The sequence below is a fragment of the Dermacentor silvarum genome, chromosome 7 (genome assembly GCF_013339745.2).
Source record: "Dermacentor silvarum isolate Dsil-2018 chromosome 7, BIME_Dsil_1.4, whole genome shotgun sequence".
Classification (NCBI taxonomy): Eukaryota; Metazoa; Arthropoda; class Arachnida; order Ixodida; family Ixodidae; genus Dermacentor; species Dermacentor silvarum.
Genome location: NC_051160.1, coordinates 172,581,933 through 172,595,812, shown reverse-complemented (window position 1 = coordinate 172,595,812; position 13,880 = coordinate 172,581,933). Strand labels below are relative to the sequence as shown.

General features: G+C 44.8%; 1 protein-coding gene across 1 annotated transcript in view; it reads left to right on the top strand.

Moving 5' to 3' along the window:
- Window positions 1-2,673: 2,673 nt before the first annotated feature.
- LOC119458696 (5'-nucleotidase domain-containing protein 1) overlaps window positions 2,674-13,880 on the top strand; it is a 45,599-nt gene continuing 34,392 nt past the window's right edge. Inside the window, exons 1-2 of the mRNA XM_037720556.2 lie at window positions 2,674-3,190; window positions 12,287-12,430. Of these exons, the coding sequence (XP_037576484.1) occupies window positions 2,708-3,190; window positions 12,287-12,430 (627 nt within the window). The 5' untranslated portion in view covers window positions 2,674-2,707. The remainder of the gene's footprint in view (window positions 3,191-12,286; window positions 12,431-13,880) is intronic.

Sequence of the window (13,880 nt, the reverse complement as noted above, 5' to 3'; positions counted from 1 at the left end):
TATGCGCCGCGCGTCATCGGTTTTCAGAACACGTGGCAAGGCCTCCTCTTGGGGACATGTTGAATGGTAGCTGCAACTCAAGGACGCGCGGCCAAGCGAGGTCACTGGCCAACCTGAACGATGTTCTACGCAACGAATGAAACACTTCCGGGGTAACCGCACTCAGAATGTTCGCGACGTACTTTGAGCCAGGCGCGTAGCCCGGATATTTTTTTCGGGGATGGCGGTGGGGGATTGATTCTGTCCTGTAGCCATTCTCAAAACGTTCCCAAGATGTCTTGCAAGACGTCTTCTGGCCGTCTTTAAGACGTCTACAAGACGTCTTGTAAAACGTCTGATATCCCAAGTGTGGCGGCGCATTAGATGGTCTTAGAGACGGCTACAAGACGTTTTAGGACGTCTGACGATATCTTAGTAAGATGTCCTGAAGAAGTGTTTAATATCTTGCCATAACGTCTCCAATACGTATTTTAAACGTTTAAAATGGTTTGAAAGACGTCTTGTTTATCTTGTCAAGACGTCTTGAAGACGGCTTATAGACCAATGTATGTTCAGTGGGCCTGGAAGTTTCTGTCTTCCCCGAGACATGTCGGCACTAATTCTGACACATATGACTCTGTATCTGTTACGGAGAAAATCTCCCTCCCCCTCTTGTTCTCTTTTTGGAGGAGGCCCCCTCTTGATGCCATCCTTGATACACAAGAGACCCACATCATATCGCAATCGAGGCATGTAAGGCTACAGTTCTTTATGAGATGCAGCTCTGACATGCATACGTACCATACGGAATTCTACATAAGCCTGAGCCAATTCTTCTGATCCACTGTTAATTTTTAGACTAACGTTCTTTCCTCTTGCATGACAGTTACCTCTGCTGTATTGCTGCTGGTCTCTCATATATGTATACCAATAAATTATCTCAGTCAATTCTTCTTTAACATTGAGTCCAATCTTTGCCACCTTAAGCACGTGTTGGATATGTCATTTTTAAGACGCATCTTCACATTCTGCTTCCACTTCATCCACCTTAGCATCCTCAATTCACGCACCTCTCTATCCTTCCTTCTAGACGACTTTAAAGTTCTTTTGGTTCCATACAGTATTGCTGGTCATGTATTGTCTTATAAGTTTGTTAGACAGTAAAAATCTTTCAACTTGACCGGGACCTGTGCAACATAAATATACACCATGATGCATCTTTTCAGTTTTTCCAATCTGTGTCAATTCTGATGATTCTCTGGGTTGTCCAATTTTTCCATGTTGGCGTTCTCGTCATGGAACCAAGGTATCCGTCTTCTGTATGGCTTACCCTCATGGATTCCCTTTCATCCACTCTGAGAAACCGACATGTGGCGACCAGACGTGGACAGATTGCCTCACAACAAAAGCATATACTCAGCTGCTTTTGCCCTAACTTTTGTGCAAGGTGTCAATCAGCATGGGCAAAGCAGCGAGAGCAGGGAATTATAGAAGTAAGGCATGAGGTGGAAGAAATTAAGGGAAGCTATGATTATGAGGTGAGTGTGAAGAAAAGTTTTCAGAAAATTTGGGATTTGGCAGTTCCTTTTTATTGGTCTATTGAACTCTAGCTATTTCAGATATTCCGTCACATGTCTTGCAGCTTAATTTAGTTGCAATATGTTTTTTCTTAAATGCTGCCACACTCAGTACTAGAAGTTTGAGAACCTATATTTTTTATTCACTTGGTTCCTTTTATATTTCTTACTGTCTTACTTCCTTCCTTTCTTTCTTGTCCCTGGCTCATACCCGCATATCCCTGGCTCATGCCGGCATATCCAATGCGGGTATGCGCCACACGTGATTTTATTATCGTTAATCGTGACGTAACTGACGAGCATGTGATGTTATCATGTCATCACCGATCAGTCATGTTAGTCATACATTCGTACCCTTCCATGCCAATTTTGGTATATACCATGTGAAGGACCGCGAGTTCGCGACAGGGTTTAAGCGTGACACCACCTCAGACACTTGTCAGGTTATACAAACTTCGCTGGAAAAGTTATCACCCTGATTGCATTAATGGCGTCGTCCGCTACGCTGCAGCGGAGAAGAGGGCGCCACAATGGAGGGGCGAGTAAAATCCATCTACTCTTTCCTCCGCCGCCTCCTCTCCTAAAGCGCTTGCTTTTTTCTTTACTTTTTGCTTGCGTAAGCCAAGTCGACGGTGGTGCACCTAGAAAGTCTACGTTGAAGCTTTCAGGCCGGGAGCGCGCCGCCGGCGACTGCGGCTGCGCAGAGGACTTTCAACATGGCTCTGAGGCGGAAAAAGAAGTGAAAAGCGCGCGCTACCATCATCCAATCGGAGATACAGGAGAGAGAGAAGCGGCGTTGATCAAAGGATGGCGGTACTTTTCTTATAAAGGGATTTTAGGGGCGAGAGGGCGCGAGGAGAAACGAGCGCGAAGTTGGGGAGGGCAGCGGAGATGGCGCTACAGCGCTACATTTAATCATTGACAGTGAGGAAACCAAGCGCACACAAACTGGCGCAAACATCGCGTGGAAAACATTTAGAAAGCGCGAGCATCGAGCGATCCGACGATAACCCAGTGCAGAAATCAGGCGCACCACAACCGGACAACCGGTGATCATACCTACAAGCGCAAGCACGTATCGAGCCGCGCCAATCCAGCCCAAAGAAAACAGAACGGTGCCGCCAACCTGTGACAGCAAGCTCAGCGCGCGCATGTTATACATACTGGGTCACTATATATATTCACAACCACGCTCTCTCTATCCCCGTGGTGTGTGTGCGATGATCGCTGCTCTAGTGGCCGCTGGTCGCCGATTTCGTTTTCGTCGCAGTGCTGTCGTTTCCAGCTCGCGTGGCATGTCGACAACTACGTGGCCAAACGTTGACAGCACTGGTAGCGGTGCGGCCGCAACCTTCTGCCTGGCCGACTATGACGTTGTCGGGTTTGACTTAGACAACACGCTGGCGCGTTACCGGTTGCCGGCACTGTTCGAGCTCATCCACGGAAGTGTCCGCGACTACCTCTCTACGAGCGCTGGTCACCAGCGGCCGGGTGGCAGGTTGTGGCCCAGTGCGCGGGCATTCTCGCAGAGAGGTCTGCTGATGGACAAAAAGCGGGGCCTCCTGGTCAAGTTTGACGCCAACGGAAAAGTAGACCGCGCCTTGAAGGGTTTCAAACGCCTTTCAGATTCGGAGGTTCGTCTGGCTGATGGCAAGTAGTTCGGGGGTAGATAAGTGGCTCACTGTAAGCGACCACCAGTTTATATTGCCGAAATATGCTTCAGAAACTCCATTATCATTTTTTGAGCGGTAAAGTAATCTGTCTCGAATTTTTCGCTTAAGCCGCGGCGCTGGGACATCAATGCGGCGTCATTTTATTCCCATTGGATTGGACAGTTCTAGTAGTGCAAAAGGCAGTTCTCATTTTAATAGGTAATTTATTTGGTTCCATTATATTGTGTTGTCTAACTCACAATGCTTTATCCCCCACCAATGAAATGATTGGGGAGCGAGGCGGTTTACTTGCAATTGAGTATGCTAGACTTACGCTTCTTCAGGATCGAAAGGGCCAGAACAGGTCTTTGGACTAACTACAAACCGATTGGCAGTGTGAAAGAAGTATGGTGCAGCTGGCCCAAGGCTGTGCGATCCAGCTCCTTGGTGGTGCAGGGTGGTGGTGGGGCAGGGTCTTTGTGGAGGTATTTCCACCAGACATTTTTTAATGCATTCTTGAAAACTGTGCAGCTAAAGATGAGTGCAATAAGGTTGAAAACCACCTCCTGCACTCATCTTTGTCAACTTGTCAATCTTCTTTTCCTCTCCTTAAGTTCTCAAGAATGCAAGTGAACCAACTTTCCCAGCTGCCCATACTAACTTTAATGCATATTTTTTTCAGGAGTGCACTGTCAGGCTATAGTTGATTCATAATCACAAACTTGCAGTACACTAAAACTGGACAAAGATGCAAATTTACTGTCACTCCAGAATGCGCAAACACTAGAAAACAAACTAGAGTGCGAAATTTTCTTTCCCCGTTTGAACCTTTGAATGACACTGGGCTGATTCATTCATGCAGGCTATAAGTTTTGTGGCCAGAGCACACTCGGCCAGGCTACGAAGACACATCTCTTTTTCGTGTAATCAAGCCTAAGAGGCGTTCTTTATTGTTAGCATTCCATTATAGTGTGATTCCATTCCAGTGAAGGACTCCAGGAGGACAAAGGTTTTCTTCAATATCACCCGTGAGAAGTAACAATTCCACAAATAACACAGATGCACAGTTGCACATCAAAGTAGCACAATAGCTGGGGCTTGGCAGCACAACCAGCGCCATGTAACCCTGGTACAATAGGAAATTTTTACCTGCAAGAATAACAGGCGATGCGGGTAAGTGCTGGCCATAGCTGGTGTGCTGCCAAGCCTGTTTTGGCTGGTGGCCTGACCATCAGAGTGCGATACCCAATCATTGCCACACAAATTCGCTGGGATCCATGTGGGATGGCACCACTTTGCCCACTTTGTAAAGGTGGTGGTAGCTTTAAGAGGGACATTTGGAGAAGGCTAGGACGACCTGGAAGGAGGGGTCGCTCACGATAAGGGGAGGAGCAGTTGGAAAGGGGAGCTAAAAGAAAAACGGTGCGCCTGCTGGTTGCCCACTTTTCATCGCAAGCTTATTTTCAGCCGTAAGATGCTGCTGGATGAACACGCTTGCCGAACACGTGCCTGCTCATCTTTAAAGAAATGTGTGGGTGTGCATGCACAATGCCGCCGGAGCTCTAACGCGTAGTTTCGCCAAATATATGCTCATCGTCGCATCTACAGTGCCTGGTAGCCTCTTGGGTTTTGTTTACGCTGCACTGCAGCACACGCCTCGTGGCCTTGCTATTGCTGTCATTACATCGCTCTTCTAGCAAAACTACAACTCATGAAAGAGTGTGCATATTTATGGATTCTTTTTGTGAACATGCAGGAAAGGTACGACTTCTCCTTACAATAAATATCTCACTTTCATGTCATGACCGATTTCTTTGCATACTTGCCGTGGTGGTTTAGCGGCTATGGTGTTGCACTGCTAAGCACGAGGTTGCAGGATCAAATCCCGGCTGCGGCGGCCGCATTTCGATGGGGGTGAAATGTAAAAGCGTCTGTGTCTTGTGCATATGGGGGAACGTTAAAGACCCCCAGATGGTCAGAATTAATTCGGAGTCCCCCACTACAGCGTGCCTTATAATCAAATCATGGTTTTGGCTCGTAAAACCCCCCAGAATTCAAATTGACTCCTTTGATAAAGGGTTCAACCTATTTTTTTTTTGTGGCCTCATTGTTTGATGCGTGTCTGTGGCATGCTGCATTCTGTGTGCTCCTAAATGAGTAGTATTACTGGCCCAGTAAGCTGATACTACCAGGTGTTTTATAATTGGCTCTTGGCTAACCACAGTCTTGGCACTCTCCATTCAATTCAGTAGAATTAAACTTGACCTTTTCCATGCATTTCAACTCATGCGCAGCGCATTCCGCTTGTCTGACAATGAGTGGTGACACTTCAGTAAGCCACGAAGCATGGCTTTTGAGATAAGGGTATTACACACTGCTGAAATAGTGGAATGCCACCTTCCTTGAGGCCTTGACAAACTTGGTGCATGCTCAGAACTGCGTCACTCTGTTACGGGGTTGGACAGACCTTAATAATGACATTATGAATGCATATTATTTCCTTACCTGTTTCACTACTGCATCTAAGTCGTGACACCAACACAGGGCCATTCCTGCAGTTACTTCTGCATTCCTTCTAATTCTATGTCCAGTGCTTTTCATTGCTCCGAGGGAGCCATCAGCTTGGTGTGGACATCCCTTATTGTCATGTAATCTAAAAGAGATAAAATTGTGTGAGGTTATTTTACAGCAAAGCTGTTAACCTGTAGTTGGTCAGGATTTTTCACAGCGTCGTCCTCACAAAAAAGAAAAAAAAAACTAGTGGTTGAAGCGAAAAGTGCATGACACATACAACATATGACGTATGACGCATACAACGTACAGCACAACATTCGTTTCAATGAAGAACAAGCACAAATCAGGCATCCAAACTACATAATTGATGATAAGGTGCTCCTGCTAACAATGCAGGACTCTATTAATGGTAACAATGAAATCTAGTGTCCCAAATGAGAATCTTTGCAGATTATTGTATCCTGTATAAAAATATAACGTAATACCATGATGTGCTTCAACATGACCTTCACACTATATATGAGTGGTGTGCCAAATGGAAAATGGAGCTTAACTTCGATAAAACCACGTGCATGGCGTTTTCACGGAAGTGTTCAAAGCTAGTATCCACATACACGATTAACAATACTCGTCTGAAAATAGTGCCAGAATACAAGTATTTAGGTGTCTATTTCATGTCATCGCTCTGCTGACATCGCCATGTATATTATACAGTTGGAAAGGCCTGCAAATCTTCAGGATTTCTCGGTCGAAGTATGCATTTCTTTCCGCAAGCTACCCACGAGCTCCTTTACAAAACTTATGTACGGTCAGTACTGGAGTATCCTAGTGTGGTGTGGCATCCGCCAACCATAACTGATGAAGAAAAACTTTAGAAAGTTCACACTTTGGCGGCTCGATACGTACTTGGGAAATCATTTAAACATCCTAACTTGATGCAGCAATATCTAAGAAAGTCTTAGCTTGGGAATCATTAGACCACTGCAGAACCAGGCTAAGGCTCAAACTTTTCCATAATATATATACTATTCCTACATTGGCATTCCACGCGAAACATATATCGTCAAACCATATTACGTATCCGCACACCTTGACCATGCTCAAAAGGTACATGAATATAAATGCAGGATGGCAGCATACAACTCTTTTTTTTTTTTTTTTCCAAAAACCATTCGCCAATGGAACCGTTTGCCATCTGCTATTACAGCTATCGCATCAAATGAAGTTCCGCTTTGAGCCAGGTCACGTCATTTCATCGTTAGATTCGAAGCTGTTATCTGCGCGCAGTAGCCACGCTTCGTGTGTGTCACAGTTTGGGCTTTGCGAAGTGTTCCTGCGTGAAATACCCGCTTTGAAGTCGTACACCTGTATCTCTGCGTTTGCATGCGTACTGCGTTTGTTTTCTTTTGCTTTATAACACACTTTTGGGTTTAAAATACTTGTGTACTGCATCTATGTATGTTATTCTTTTCGGTTATTTTGTTGATGACGATGCTGTTTTTATAATTTTGTTGTCTGTGTGGCCATATACATGCATTTATGTGTCATGTAATATGTATCGCCCCCCACTGTAATACCAAATTGGCGCTGTGGGTAAAGGATAAATAAATTTTTTTAAATGCGCAGCGCCTAGTGTTCCCCACACACGTTTCCTAGTAAAGATTACTGTTGTGCAAGCTGCCATTTTCATATATAAGAGAACCAGCCTAGCAACTGATTTGATTGTTGTTGCTGCACCGCTATGGATAGGCAACTTATAGTTACGACTCCCGAGGAACGGCAATGAGTAAAACAAACGACCAGCGGCATTGTGCTGGTCGTATTGCCGTGGAATTTCAGCACAGAGGAAGTCCGTACGTCCACATTCTCCCATGGCTGAATAATGCGCCGGAGGAGGAATTGAGCAATAAAGCGTTGCGCATACACCCCTCAGCAGTTGTAGTGGTGGTTTTCAACAGCTTCGTTGGACATCCACGGTCGCAGGGCCAGGAGGGCGAGTCGTTATTAATATATATTTACATTGAAATAAGCACAAGGAAATAGCAGTGATCTTTGTGGTGACAGAAAATTTGAATCTACGTATGTGATCTTCTTTTGCTCTTAGAATGTTGTTTAGTGCTCACTTATCCTCGGGCTTCTTGAAGCTTTCACCAATGTGATACTCTGCTGCGGTTGAAGGCACCGAAGTAACCAGAAACTTATTATTTTAGTGCTCATTTGAGAGTACTCTGACAGTGCTTCAAAGGTTCTATTACACAGCAAATAACCTTTGCTGTGAGCATGAGTAGGCTTTCAATGGGACTACTGAAACCTGATTATCTCCAATGCTTAGAGAGTAATTTTGAAAGGGAAGCACTAAATCAATTTCGACTGCTAAAGTGCTCTTCCAAAAATTGGGTGTTTATTTGGTGTGAAAATAAGTTGATTTCCAACGGAGAAATCAAGGCTAAACACATTTTTTAAGGAAAGTTCTACACACGAAGGGACCAGCAGCACATTTACCACAGCTGCTATTCGCACATCTGAAATCACAAGCACAATTGTGACGGGTGACCTCTATAAAAGCAATCATTTAAGTGTACCATAAAGATAATGATTCTTAAGAAAGAAAATTAACAGTAAAAACACTAAACAGATTTGTCCACAATAACAATTTAAAAGTTGAAGCTATTGCACACATATGAACACAGCAAGCTACATAATGTCTCATAGATTACCCTTTGGCATCATTTGATTGTCGAAATTGCAACAGCACTAGCTTCAATAAATTGTATTGAATTTATTCTGCATCAAAAGCTGCGACGATGACCACGTCAAGAAGCTGCACGTTGCAGGTTGAGGGGAACATGGGCACATCTTCGTAGCGGTTGATCGAAAGCACGTGTTTCACATGACGCTGTAAAAAAAGAAAAATTCATATAGAAAAACCCCAAAACTACGGTGAGATTGCATAAACAAATGATCGTAGAAAGATTTTATACAGCTTTTCGAAACAGGTATGATAGAGATGAAACAAAATAGAACATGAACTTGTCGTGGAAACAGAACCCATCATACAAGTACTTTGCATAGCTTTTTTAAACGCAGAACAGATGCGTCGAGACCATTTTCTCTGTGCATTTAGTTTAACAGTGTCAGTAAACAAAACCTTGACATTTGGTGGTCGTAGCTAGTTCGGCTCCTCTATACATTCCAAGGTTCTGGCTGACGTACATTGTAAATGGGGATATGTGCCTGAAGATGACAGTTTTGTTAACTGGTCACCGTTTCTAACTTTTTCTACTCTATATCTATATATAAGGCACTTGCCAATATTGCTAATAACTATGGGGTATAGGACATTCTAACGGTGCAAACATATGGGGCAGAAAATTGGTGGTTAACAGAGAAACTTGAGAACAACATAAGGAAAGTGCAAAGAGCAAGGGAACGAAAAATGTTAGGCGCATTAATGCGTTAAGAGACAGGAAGATGGCGAACCCACCGTGGTTGCTTAGTGGCTATGGTGTTGGACTGCTAAGCACAAGGTCGCGGGATCAAACCCCTGCCACAATGGCCACATTTCGATGCGGGCAAAATGCGAAAACACCCATGTGCTTAGATTTAGGTGCATGTTAAAGAACCCCAGGTGGTTCAAATTATTCTGGTGACCCCACTACGGCGTGCCTCATAATCAGATCGTAGCTTTGGCATCTAAAACCACATAATTTAATTTTAATTAAGGAATAGAGCAGTGTGGATCAGAGAGCAATTGGTGAAAGCTGATATTCTAGTTGACATTAAGAGAAAAATAGCTGGGCAGGCCATGTAATACGTAAGGCAGATAACCAGTGGACCAATAAGTTAGAGAATGGGCCTATGAGGGTATTAATACCTCAATGGAGCAGTGGGAGGCACAGCTCGGCCGTTCCGACTTGGCAGGACAAAAGTCCTTAATTAGCCAGGTCAGGCAGGCGCCAGAGGCCAGTGGGGCCTTGGACTGAGGGGCTCCGACCACCGCTATACTTAAAATATTTTCCGGCCAAATAAAGTTTCTATATATATATATATATAGAGAGAGAGAGAATGGGTACCAAGGGACGGGAAGGGCAGTCGAGGACAGCAGAAAATTAGGTGGGGTGATGAAATTGGGAAATTTGCAGGTGCAAGTTGGAATCGGCTAGCGCAAGATGGGGGTAATTATATAGATCACACGGAGAGGCCTTCGTCCTGCAGCGGTATTAAATATAGGCTGATGATGATGACAGGTGGCTCATGTTTCTTCCAGAAAGCATTGCAGCCACCTAGTTCGTGGGAAGGACCCCATCAAGTGTGACTTTTATCCAAGTGTTGTTTACAATATTCTTTCTAAAGAGTGTGATGCAACATACATCAGTGAATTAGGAAATTTTAGGAGAAGAAAGAAGCACCACCAGTACTACTTGGCAAAGGCAAACACGGCATTGAATGTGCTGGCCGAGCATCACCAGAAGACAGACCATATCATTAACTGGGACGCAGAAGATATCATCGCCAGGGAAATATCCCCATCTACACACTTGCTGCTCGTGTCATTCTACATCCAGACAACACCACATGCGATTAACAGGACACAGGGCAATTTACCAGAGAGAGAGAGAGAGAGATAAATGAGATGCGAAAGGCAGGGAGGTTAACCGGAAGGTAAATTTACCAGTTACCTACACACGCTCATTGCGTCACCTACCCAGTACATAAGCAAGGACTGTGCATTTTTGTTAGTGTGAACAAGGGGCCTTGAAACTTCGTTTGTCTTTCTTTATTTTTTCCTGATTTTGGTGAATGTTTAGTCTTGCTTCAAGTTGCACAATGCCATCTAGAGAGCAGTCTACTGCAAACATTTTTACAATTGGTTCATTACGAGAGGACATGGGAGAAACTGAAATGTCATGCTGCCAGGTGGTGACCTTCACAGCCAACAAAAGGCCGTATTCTGATACGTTCCACTTCGGTGATACTTTGCCTAGGCGATAGTCGCGTTCAATAAGTCAACCGGCTGCTTACCCGTAACATCAGCATGCACTACCAACATGCGCAATCGAACGCTTCGCAAAACACACGAGAGGGCGCACCGTGCAAGTGCAGAGTGGCTCGGGTGTGTCGTTTTCGAATGTATCGGCCGCAGTACGACACAGGCGTGTTCGTTTATTCTATACATGTTGGGAGCATGCACTGGCACCGTGACGTAAAAATGATGTACACCGGAACTACTAGGTGGCGCGACTTATTTTCCGGTTTTGCTCAACCAGCCAATCAGCACGCTCCTGAAAGCGAAATATCGCCGAAGTGTAACGTTTCAGAATACGGCCCAAACTGTCTCTCCTTCGGCCTCGACTGGCGTCCGGATGTGATATTCCTTCCCTGCCTTCTCCCATACTGGAGCTGAAGGGCCACATCGCGTTTATGTCATGAGCTGCACCTCCCTTTTTTCTTGCTTCCATTTTTGCTCATGGACTGCTATAGTTGGAGGAAAGATGAAATGGTTATGGTGCCTTAGTTGTGGTTGTATTTCTGTCTTCTTTTATTGGTTGCTCTGCTATATGTGATTAAACATTCTTCCAAGGAAGCTCTACTTGTGTACACGGTTTAGGTCAGGCGATGCTCAAGGCCATTATTAACGATGCTCTTTAACTAATTTACATGCAAAGTGGTGGCAGGTTTATCTCAAAGTAGCACCTGTCAGAAATCCTGCTGCGCATATTAATATTGCTACGAGGCGCTGCAGTAGCGAACGATGATGACAGGACTGACGAAGACGACGATCGCCACGTGCACAGGCTTCTTCTTGTATGCCTGTCTTCTGCCGTTGTCTGTATGTTGTAAATATATTGTCAAGCGTCTTTTCTCCCCGTAACAATATTATCAAAAGGTGGTGGTGGTGCATGAGATGTGTAGAAAGGCTATGGCATATCCTGGAATGGAGAGTTGCAGTGCTGTATGTGACGAACGCTGTCATGCCAAGTTGTTTGAACAAGGTTAGGTTGCATGCACACCCGGGAAAGTGTAGCGTCTCTCATTCAGGTTTGCTAGTCAAGATTCTGCCACTGGCACTATGTTCTTGTCTTCTATTTTTTTTTATGCATAGTCGAATCAGAAATCTGACGAAATGAAAATCCTTCGTTGGACCTTTCTTGTGATTAACTTACCCCAATGCCTGGGTTGCCTGATGTGTGCCCCAGTTTGTTTTGGCATTACTTTGCCCCATCAAAAGATGGCGAAGCGAGAAGCATTAAAACAGAACGTAAGTCATAGCAGTGCAGTGGGCATGTTAGAGCTTAGCTGCTGTAAAAACAAATCCAGTGCCTTTCTCAACCTTTGACACGGGCTATATGGTCCCATCTCCTCTTTAGTAAAGCTACCCTCTCTTTGAAACCTGTCAATAAAATTGTTAGGCTAATAAGATGACTTAGTGAAGCCGGCATTAGTGCAGGCTTCCTTAGCCTCGCCAAGGTATCCTTTGAAAGCTGCGGCTTATGTTGCTGCATGCTTAGCCACTTTTACTGGGAGATTGGGAATGCAACATGGCTGGCTAATTTCTCTTTCCAGGTGGAGGAACTGCAAAAGGAGTACACTGGGCTGAAGTTCCGGAGTGACCTGCGTCCATCCCAGGAGTGGTACAATTTCGCCGACTACTTCACCGTGCCAACTGAGGCCTTGTATGCTGATATGGTTGCGTGTGCCAAACCAGCGGTGAGTGCTTCTCGCTCTGAGAAGTGGGTAGTCACCAAAATAAAGGCACTCAGTTGCTGTTGCAGGTGGTGGTGAAAAGTATTTCCCTGCAAGCCGCTAACTGTGAGCTATTCACACAGGGTTTGTAGTTCTCTTTATTATGTTCTCTTTAGTTTTAATATCCTACCGCGTGTCTAAGAATATTCAGGTTGTTAAAAGATGTAGCCATTACCACATATCATGCAAGCAAACCTAAGATATATGTTTCTGTTAGTGCAGCTGTAATTCTTGCGCAAACAAGCCGTGGGTCAATACATTAGACTAGAACTGTCTGTAGTGCGCAACCCAGTGCCTCTCAGATGCCTTTAAAGGGTCACCAGGTCTGGCCATATTGAGCTGACAAGCGCAGTACACACTATGCGTGCTAACGATCGTGGCTGCTAAGTATTACATTGCTACACGTTGCAGAAAGAGCGGAAATTTCAAACCAAACACCGTTTGCCCTTTTCTTTGCGGGCGCCGCGCTCCCGGCCGGAAAGTTGACGTATATGCGCAAGTGTGCCTACGTACATGTAGGTGCTGTTATGTCACTCTCCGTGACACGTGACTTTGAGAATTATTCATGGTAACAGCAGTTAGTTGTTTGATCTGTTGCTTCAACAGACGAATCAAAACTTAGAGAAATAATAAAACCTACAAACCAAATGTCTGTCTTTGTTTTACTTCGTACCGTAACAAGAGAGATGCACTTCCGTTTCATCTGCTTGTTCCCATGTTGTGCAGTCGCGAGCACAGACACCGAAACTATGTAATTTTCTACCGTGTTCCAGCACACGATCATTCTTTGTGATTTGCTTGCGTCTGCCTCAGTGTTCGCGTAGCACTGACTTATACCGCTAGTCAGGTGTTCTCGTGCACAGCACGCAAAATCCTGCTCTGCGTGAAACAAGACAAACGCAACAGCTCGCGCGTGCAACCGTCAGCAGAAGTGCGCCGCGCAGCAGAAAACTGTGAAAAAAAAAAATGCAGGGCTCGTGACGTATGCGTCATACGATCCTCCAGCTCCAGTATGGAAAAACGCAGGGAAGGAATTTTGCTTGCGGAGGCTAGACGGGGCAAGTGGAGAGGGTGTCCTTGTTGGCAGTGACACTCGCCTCCTGAAATCATGGGTTTGCAGCACTGAAATATTTCTATCTTTGCTATTAACGAACCAATTTGAAAAATTCTTGCAGTAGAACGCTCCCAAGAGGGCACGTAACAACTTCCAGTGTATAACCAAAATTTTCTATGTGCAAACATTTTTTAACTGCGTGAACAAATGACCACGGAGAGAACATGAAACAAGGACAGGCGCAGACCTGCAACTAATTTTTATTCTACGAAAACCACATATAAGTGCATTCTAGAAATACACCACTGTGTGTGCGCGGCAAGAATAAATCACCCAAAAATAACTTTCTGTTCATGCAAC